The sequence below is a fragment of the Labrus mixtus genome, chromosome 8 (assembly GCF_963584025.1).
Source record: "Labrus mixtus chromosome 8, fLabMix1.1, whole genome shotgun sequence".
Lineage (NCBI taxonomy): Eukaryota > Metazoa > Chordata > Actinopteri > Labriformes > Labridae > Labrus > Labrus mixtus.
In genome coordinates, this window is record NC_083619.1 from 11,335,759 (window position 1) to 11,345,303 (window position 9,545).

Below are 9,545 nucleotides of genomic sequence, written 5' to 3' on the forward strand. Positions count from 1 at the left end.
TATTTGCCAATAACATAGCGTTGCCGTGTGGTTTCTGGTCAGGCACACCACGCATGCGCGTCACACGTCTCACGCGGCGCTTTCAAAATGTTTGCTGTAGCGTAAACACAATGTTGGATACACTTTATTTCACTCAATTTCACCTTTGCCGTGGGCGTCCGCATCACTATACCGCTTCTCCAAAGTAAAAGAGTGATGAACAAAAACAAGCTACAATGGAAGAGGTAACTTTAATTAACATTCGTGGAGGCTTAGTTCAACTTTAGCTTGAGGATAGTTTGAGGACAGGTTAGTTTAATTAAGATAAGGTTCTCTACTCTGTGACCGCTGTTACCCCCAGATTTAATTCACTGTGTTTAATTGTTTGACTAGCTGGTTTTCTACAGTGACATTTTATTTCTCAGCAAACTTGAGTCATGATGATTATAAAAAATCGTGACTAGATTCAAGACCCTGCAAATTATACAGCATTGTGACAATGATAATAGTTTAAACTTTTAACTAACCCTGTAGACAGCTTTGGTTTTATTTCCCCAGGTATTTACATATCTTATTAAACTGTGCCTCCATTATAAAACAATGGCTGCAAATGGCATATTAGCGTTGAAGATTTTCATTCAAATAGTCTTTTCTGAGAAACGGTTTACCCTTTTTCTGCTCAAATTAAATTCTGTGTGCAAACAGATTTTTTAATTTCATAATCTATAATATTTTCTTTGGTTATACAATAAGATTGGATTTTGAAAATGATCTTCACAGTTCATAAATCCTGGTTGAAGCGCCAAGATTCATTTTAAGAGTGAAATTAACAGTCTGAATTAATAAAATGTAGTCAGATTAGAAGACCAACACAACCAGCAAAATGTTTGAAAAGCTTCAAATATGAAGCTAATGAAACAACTAATCAGAGAGATGCTCTTGCTTTGTCTCTTTATGAATGTGTTCAAAAACGCATTCAGTTAATATTGATTACATTTGCTGAAGGCAGAAATTGGAGAGAGATTTAGAAATATTACTCAAAGTAGTAATGTATGTTTTTTGTTTTTGTTTTTTAAGGGACCGATCAGCTTCACAGCTCTGAGGGCCAAGTTTCAGGAAGAGGCCCTGCTGGCTCAATCCAAAACCAGTCGACCAACTGTTGCAGAGAAGCCAAAATACGTTCCTCCTCCTGGAGGACACTGCGTCAACGTGGTTAGCGGTATTAATATCGCTGTAGAGAACAAAACAACAGTTCCCCGGGTCATCTTCAGAGACGGGCTGCGATCATCTGGTGGCAAGCGACCAATTTCCTTCCCACCACAGCCTCAGCGGACCTCCCCCTCATCCCAGCTTGCTGACGGAGACAGTACAACAAGGCAGTCCCTCAAAGACAGACACATGCCTCTGGTGCTTCCTTCCCTGCCTGCAAAAGAGCAAAAGACAGAAAAAGCAGCCAAAAAAGAGCACAAACTAGTACCAGAGCCAGTAAAAGATGTCCTGTCACATACTAAAATTAAGAAGAAAGGATTACTTCTACCTTTCAAGTCAATCAAAGCATCAAAAGTCAGTACAGAAAACAGAGAGGAACCTACATATGCAGATTTGACCACCAGACCTTCTAGTGCTCCAGGCGAGTTGCCCTCTATGGAAAAACAAACCGCAGACGATGGGACTTCCCTGCAAAGTGACCAGTCAACCAGCGAGTTCCCTCTCTCCAGTCCAGATATCTCAACCACCCCTCCCCCTGCAGAGACAAGTGGTGACTCCGACAACAAAATTATTAGCACTTTGGAGCGAGCCAAAAAGAAATTTTCACGCAGGCAGATGTTGATCTCTGCAAAAACGAAAAGCCTGCGTTCCCCTGACTATGTCTCAGGAGACAAAACGTTCCCTTCACCACCACAGGACATTCAGAGTGCTGAGCCTGAGCTGTCCTTACCCCCAGCAGGTTGCCTTCCACACCTGGCTTATATTTCAGCCCGGCCTTTCTTCAAAGCCAAAAGCTCTGGACAAAGTAAGTAACATTCAGCGCTTAACATTTTCAGAGAACCTGACAGTTTACTTATGCTTTTTTCAGATGTTATGTCTAATGCCTTTGCAATATTTTTTTATTTCCAATGGTTAGAGTCTCCATTGAGTAAGCGGTTTGGCAGGAATAAAGCCAAGCTTCCCTCTGTCAGTACTGCTGAACCTCATCAATTCTCTGCTCCTCACAAGAAACCTCTACCTGACCTAAGGTCATTGGGGTCACATCTTCCAAAGCCCCCTAGACCTCCGTTAGTAGATCTTAGCACTTACATCCTACCCACCCTTACTGGTAAGATTTTGCTTCTTACTGTTTTCTTCTTGAGTGGCTGCACTTTTTTTTTTTAGACATTTCTTTCTCTCTTCTGTGGCCCACGGACAAAATAATGTGATGGCAAAAAGTAGTATTTTCCTTGGACATCAGTGACTGTTTATTATCTATTCTGCAGTTTACATTACACTTATTTGTGGTGAGGTTGAACATCTGTTTAAAGCAGATTTTGGTTTCTTATTATAGAGGTGTCACCGGGTCTAAGCCAAGAACTAAGCGATGAGCCAGAGTCCAACTCCAACCCTGTGCTAGATGCTCCAGAGTTTCCAGACTTTGAGAACTCTGAGATGGACACGGCAGAGGGAGAAGCTGTTGACATTGTTGCTCTAGAGCTGGAGGCTTTAGACTTAGTCAGCACTGATCTTCCTCTGCCAGATGACTGCGGGGCCTCAGATTTTGAAGATCCACAACCTGATTTGTCTGTGTGTGAACCTGCAGAGCCCCATATGAGCAGCGCCTTCCAAGATCTGAACCTTGGCACTCAAAACATAATACCCCTTGATCCAGCCAGCTTCCCTGAACCAATAAATCTCTCAGAATTCCCAGAGGCTGCGTCACTAGAGCACTGTTCCCAGGGTGAGGAGGTCAGCATAGACCCTCTGTCTAACTCTCAGGCTGATGAAGCTGATCTGGGAGCTGCTGAGTCTCACTCTGCTGTACAGGAAACACACGATGTTAACCACTCTGCATTGAATGATGGGACTCAACCACATCCCAGGTATTAAGAAGAGTATTGTCAATTATATTTAATGCATCTTTTAATTGCTCCTTGCCTTATGTAGATCTATATACAACACTGATCCACAGCATATACTTAACCAAAAGAAGGAAAAGTAACACTTTGGCACTCCCTCCCTCCCCCTCTCCATATGTCTCCATGTACATTACAGTCACATAGACAGGGTACAAGGATCTAAAATGTAACAAAAAAGAATCCTGATTACAGTGATTCCTTAACTGTATTAGTCATCACGTGCCATGCTGCTGAAATGGTCCAGCTCGGGCCCCATGCATTCTTGCCACTGATAGTTTCAATATACGTATATGTGTTTATAGGTACTGTATATTCATACACAGTTTGAATGAGTCTTGCAGTTCTATGCCCAGAACATCAGACAGTGTAGCACAAACCCCCAAAAATGTTCACAAGCCGCCTTTCTCAACACATTATTACGTAGGAAACATTTTAGCATATTTTTCATGTGTAATTTAATTTCTTGTTTCAAAAATGTGCTTGTTTTGCTCACCTCCAGTGCACATGAACAGAACGGTTACCATGAAGCATGTGAAAATGTGTATGAGGACGTTGAGAACCTCAACAAATTAATCCAGGCCCACAACCTGCGTAAAGCAAAAGGTTCTCGAAGGAGTAAGAGTGGTTTTACTTACTCTGATTTGTATTTTCTTCTCAAAATAAGACCTTCTGCAGACCTCTATTTCCATTTTTACTGCCCTTTAACCTTTTTTTTTTTTTTAATTTACAGATCCATATGCTGAAAACCTCCCTGTGGTAACTACATTTTCATCACCTGTATTATATCAGAAATTTAAGAGTTTTTCAAAATGCAAAAAGGGTTTCTTCACTCCTCTCAATGTCCTCCATCATCTGCGGTTAATTAAGAATTGTCTGTTTATTTCAAGAAGGAGGGGGCGTGTCTTCACATGTGGCCACATAATCCCTGGTATGTTTTTTTTTTGCTATTAGAGAGGTCCTGTGGTTTATCATTGACATTTGTTTTCACCTAACAGAAGGTAGCCATTGATTTTTCGCTGACCATGGTTCTCCAAATGCAGGGCTGGTGTATCAGGAGAAAATGCTCAGCCAGCCCACATTCATGTCCTCAGGTATCGTCATAGCTCCTCTTTCTTACTTATGTTGAGGTGTAAAAATCTAGAATGATTTTACTTTAAAAAAAAAAATTGTTGATCGGTAAGTTTTATTGGCACGCTTGTTCAGTTGGTATGTGAAACAAGATAAATATGTTTCCAGTCTTTGCCCTCAAACGTTCTCATTTGTTTTCAGAAAAGAACCCCAAAGTCCCAACACAGCTGACCTTAAAGAGCAGAAGAAGAGGGAGAAGCAGCGGCTGGAGAAGGAGAAAAAGGAGCAGAAAGAAAGGGAGAAGAAGGAAAATGAAATGAAAAAGAAGTATAAAGTAAGTTTTTTTTTTTTTTTTTTTTTTTTTTTTTTTTTTTTTTTTAGTTGAAGAACATAGAAGCTGAAAATGTCTTCATTCCGATTATTTTTTTTTTCTTTCTGCTTTAAGGTCTTAAATAGATAATTTTCTTAAGCTTTAGGACATTTTTTGATTGAAAATGCAACCATAAAAAAAACAACAATTTGGCCTAGCGGTTATGACGTGCACTCCATGTATGGAGGCTTTAGTCCTCATCACAGCGCCTGTGGGTAACATTTACAGTCTATGGTTTGAATCTGACCTTGGCCCTTTGTTGCATGCCCACCCCCCCCCCTCCCCTCTCTGCTCCCAACACTTCCTGTCTCTCTTCAGCTGACCTAACTTGCCCTTCACTTAATAAATGTCATTGAGGTTTGACTCTTCTAGGTGACCGGTGAAGAGGAGCCCATGTACCACGCTAATGTGATGTTGGCGAGCAAGGTTCGTAAGAACGACCTGCCTGTGAAAACTGGGGACACAGTGAGCATCATTCGCACCACCAACTGCCCCAAAGGAAAGTGGTTAGCCAGGGATACAAACCAGAAATGTGAGTTTAGACATAAATGCATCAACATTTTCAATAAAATCCAGACTGGAGATGATATAATTATTATTTTAGTTTGTGTGGTAAGATGTTCCTACACTTAACAGATCTAAGAAGAACATGTGATTTCCCTCTGAGTTTTTTTTTTTTACTTTATGTTGCTCGTTTTTCATTCCTCTGTCCTGTGTGTTGCAGATGGTTATATTTCAGTCATGAATGTGGAACTAAATATCAAAGAAATGCTAGAACTTGGCAAGAAGGCCCAAGCAGCTGGGAGAGGAGCTAGTCAGGAGGGAGACACCATCAGCATTGGAAGCAGGTAGATCCCTGATAAAGTTCTTTTATCTCAATCAAAAACTATTTGTATCCATTCCAACAGTGTGTCTAGATCAATAATTTGTCTCTTGTTTTTTTTTTTTTTTTTTTGCAGATCCTCTAGCCACCCCGTGCTCACAAGCAGTTGTAAGTCTCAGTAGCCTCTTTACGACGACATTGTAAAGATGACAGCTCTTTTTCTCTTTCAGACCTTAACTTTGCATTAGCATCTTAGTCGTCTCTCAGCAGAGCAGCCTTATAAAGCGAGAACACACAACTGCTTTATATAATCTGTGGGCTTGTTGACTGATGGAGAACAGTTGCTCAAAAGTTGGCACAAAGCCAAAGGGTCACAACACCACGCTTGGCCTGAATAACTTCACTAGTTGTCATCTGCTCGGCAGCCATTTGTTTTTTTTTTAAGATTGTGAAGAAATTCCGTGTTAGCTGAGGGCTTTGGTTTCTACACAGCCAGACATCCATCACCAGCATGCACACTGTGATTAATCAATCTTTGGGTTGTTGTTTGTTTTTTTTCCACAGTCACAGATGACAGTGAGGAGTGGGCCTGCGAAGACGAGACCCTCTCACCCACCAATGAAAACTGGTACGGCTGTCCTGTTCTCTGTGCTTTTCTGTGGCTTAAAGATGCTTTGATTTCCAAGAATGAATGACCACGAAAGTACATTAAGCCATCCTTTTTGAAAGATGATTGACTTTATGTGGCACGCAGTATTTAATTATTTTTTTCTCCTTGATTCTGCGTTTTCAGCTTTCCCCAACAGACTGCCTCACTGCCTGATATGTGTGAGTACATTTTACATGCAGTCCTTTTGAAGTGAAAACGAGAAGAGAAATGTTTCTCACCCCCTCTCTGCTGCCTGCTTTAGTGGCTGTTTTATGTTATGCACTGACACATGTCAGACTGTAACAAGCCTTTGATGTGCTTCTATACTATGCCATTTCCTTCCTCCCTCACTCTCCTGTCCAACTATCCTTGCATGATTTACCCCCCCCTCCCTCCTTCCTCTGCCCTTCATGTGTTCGCTCTGACAGCATGCGGCCATTTCAGCGCCCAGCACACTCTGAGCGACGCCAACCTGGAGGACTTACACACACAGTGAGTATCCAACACACAGGTGTCAAAGCAGATACCTTGGCCCGCTCTCCTTGCATATGTGCATAAATCTTTCTACATCTCACCTCTTCTGAAGACGGCAAGTGTGGACATGTGATGTGTGGCCAAACCTACGTTTGTTTTTTTCATGAGTAACTAAATATTAAACATTGGAAGGAAGAAAAATATTGTGGAAAGCTGAACAAATCCCGATTGAACCCTGTTACATTGGTCAGGGATGTAAAGCTGTTTGGTTTGGATTCCACATGTCCTCTACTGTATAATTATGGTAGAGACAAAAGATATAATAGACATGTGAGACACAATGAACTCGGAAATCAACTAGTATTTTCATTTTTTAAATCTCTTCTGTGTATTAAAATGTGATGTGTGTGTATATATACATCACAATGTGTATACAAAAAGTTTTAAAATAGCTCTGATAAATTCCAAGAGCCCACAGAGAGCTTTTCATACAGTTTGTTTTGTTTAACGAGCGGTCTGAATCTCAAAAGATAACTCATAAAGCAGCTATTCAGCACAAACTGAGGCTCAAAAAAGAACATATTCTGGCCTTTTTTTGCTTGAAAAATTCCTAAATTGGTTAGTTAAACTGTCGGTTGTCTAATTAATGATTTTTCCTCTGACACAGATAACAACACTTTTTTTCAAAGCTTGAACTCAAATGTTTCAGTGCAGTGTCGCCATACCAGAAGGAAATTGTCTGAGCAGACTCTATAATATGCCTAATTGTCATAAAAGTAAACTCTAAAGTTGTCTAGTTTTTCTTTTTTTAGTGTCATACATTGATGAATAACACAAGCACACACACAGTTAGCCCAGTTTGGATCAGAAAAGGCCTTTCGTTGTGTTTGTTCCTGTGATATTGGAAGGTTTTTTTTTTTTGCTGCAGTTGATGAAAACCCAGGTCTACCAGATTCTAAAGAGCTATGACTTAATATAATTAAATCTGGGCTTGTTTGCAATGGACTGAAATGCCGTTTGGTTTTCTATGCATCATCTGTCATTGTTTTTTCAGTGCATGCCTGATATTCTGGTGCCCTTTCAATTTCCTCTCTAGTTATTGTCTGGTCTTTGTGAACTGTAGGGCAGAAGAATGGCTTATTTATTAGTCAATGCTGCCTACATCTCCTACTTTAAGGACCCTATAATCACAAGCTGCTCTGAGTTATTTTAACTTTAAAAATTCAAAGAAAAAGCCGGACAGTGACGGTAGTGACTCTGAGGCAGTTTATTGGACACTGATCCATCATCACCTTTAGCCTTTGTATTCCAGTTTGAGGATATCAAGAATATCAGCACCTTTTGGTCCCAAACACTGATCGATACAAGCGGACAAAGGGTAACTGTATTGGATAATATATTGTATAGATGACCTTTGCCCCCTGTAGGTCATTGATAAGTATGAAAAGTTGAAGTTACAGATAGAAACAGTAACCTTGTTTTTACATTGCAGGACCAGACATGAGGCCCTGCAGAAACTCACCATCTTCTTTCAACACAGCAAAAACGACTTTGGTGACATGGCTGATAGCGAGGGAGCAACCCCTACGAAGTAAAATATTTCTTTATCCATTTCTTCAGTCCAATGACGTTGTCACATTCCAAATAAGTTTCCTTGATTGAAGCTGTTTTTCATTTGTTTTACTCCATTCAAAGTGCTGAGCCACGGGGTAAGTTTACAGAGCTGATGTTTATTTCCATGTCTCCTCTATTGTCACCACTTGCATCACTCTCACTGATAATGGTGGATCTAAAAGGAGGGTACTTGGAGATCTCCTTAAGAGCACTACAGTCTGAACACTGGTTGGCGTCTTCCTGAAATGGAAAATAACTTGTCGGGTGCACTTATCTAGATAGGGACATGTATCAAGACCCATTGCACAGACAGTTCAATGTGAATGTGACATTTGCATCTGCCTGTCTTTACCCAGAGTTCTTGTGTGCTGTTGAGGAGCCTCCATATCCGTAAGTGTCGACAGTTTCCTTGTAATCAGTAAGAGAAGCTTGGCTGTGTTTGATCTTAATTTATTTCCGCAGCAGACGACTCTGAGATTTTGGCAGAGACGTGCTCATATTACTTCAGCTTCTGTGGCTTCTTCTCCTCTTCAACGTTGACGTCTCTTTGTGTTTTGTATGACAGTGAACAGGAGGTAGACTTCACAGAGCTGGGACTCCTTCCTCCCCCGCCACTGTACGCTGACACCTTCTGATCACCATATTAACTGAAGCAGGTAATGTCAGTATGAGAAACCTTTTGAATTTGATATAAATAATATCTGTAATGATTTGAGGTTGTAATTAAAACTTGTTTTTTTACAGTCAAGAAAAGAAACCGTCAATAAAAGAGCTGCTACAGTATGTGACTGTATCATATTTCTGAATTCACCTTTTGTTTGTGTGTAAAGGTTCATTATCACAATGTTTTCTTCACTTGTTTTCTTTTCTCTTATGTTTCCACAAATTGAATTATGGCACTTTATTCAAAACAAGACAATGATGTAACAAATCTAGATGTTCACTTGTAGTTGCAAATATTTAAGGATTTTTTTTTTAGTTTATGTTCTTTGCATTCAGATGTTCTTTTGTTTATATCTAATAAATATTTGTCATTGATTTATGCTTTTGATGACTTCTATGACATTTTCTCTGATTGAAAAAAAACCTGCAAGAACACCCATAATAAATAAAGAGAAAGTTGAAACTCTTTGAGATAACTTGCACTGAGTGATATGATACCTCCGCTCATCCTTTTTTTTCCTTTTTTATTGGCACTTAATTTTGCTTAATACATTGTTTAGGTTGGATAACTGTTCCTACATATTTAAATGTTAATTTTCCAGGGCTTCATCTGTCACGGTTTACATCATGTCAGCTGAAAAGTCTGTCTTACATCTTCAAATTTTCCTTTTTGAGTTGGTTTCCACACAGAACTGGCTGCTTAACAAATAATAGCTTGTATATAGAATAAAGGAGTTACAACAGAACAAACAACAAGCTTCATGCATGTAGTCTTACAAACTGCACTCCTATCCT

The 9,545-nt window shown here is 39.9% G+C and overlaps 1 protein-coding gene and 1 long non-coding RNA gene across 7 annotated transcripts; both read left to right on the forward strand.

Moving 5' to 3' along the window:
- Positions 1–48: 48 nt before the first annotated feature.
- On the forward strand, positions 49–8,118 carry si:ch211-188c16.1 (uncharacterized protein LOC562677 homolog). Of its 6 annotated transcripts, none has more exons than XM_061044279.1 (16): positions 49–224; positions 1,057–1,993; positions 2,105–2,296; positions 2,522–3,053; positions 3,589–3,704; positions 3,820–3,845; positions 3,977–4,017; positions 4,130–4,180; positions 4,359–4,491; positions 4,900–5,059; positions 5,252–5,375; positions 5,487–5,518; positions 5,915–5,978; positions 6,144–6,178; positions 6,428–6,491; positions 7,966–8,118. In XM_061044279.1, the coding sequence occupies exons 1-16, from the start codon at positions 216–218 to the stop codon at positions 8,066–8,068; spliced, it is 2,619 nt and encodes an 872-aa protein (XP_060900262.1). In that variant the 5' UTR covers positions 49–215; the 3' UTR covers positions 8,069–8,118. The 6 variants fall into 6 exon arrangements, with proteins under 6 accessions (XP_060900262.1, XP_060900263.1, XP_060900264.1 ...); XM_061044280.1 differs by having other exon boundaries at positions 3,980–4,017; XM_061044281.1 differs by having other exon boundaries at positions 3,589–3,692.
- Positions 8,119–8,143: 25 nt separating this feature from the next.
- LOC132978925 (uncharacterized) lies at positions 8,144–9,125 on the forward strand. The gene is made up of 3 exons (XR_009674001.1): positions 8,144–8,477; positions 8,653–8,743; positions 8,832–9,125. It is a non-coding gene; the product is annotated as an uncharacterized LOC132978925 (long non-coding RNA).
- Positions 9,126–9,545: the final 420 nt, after the last annotated feature.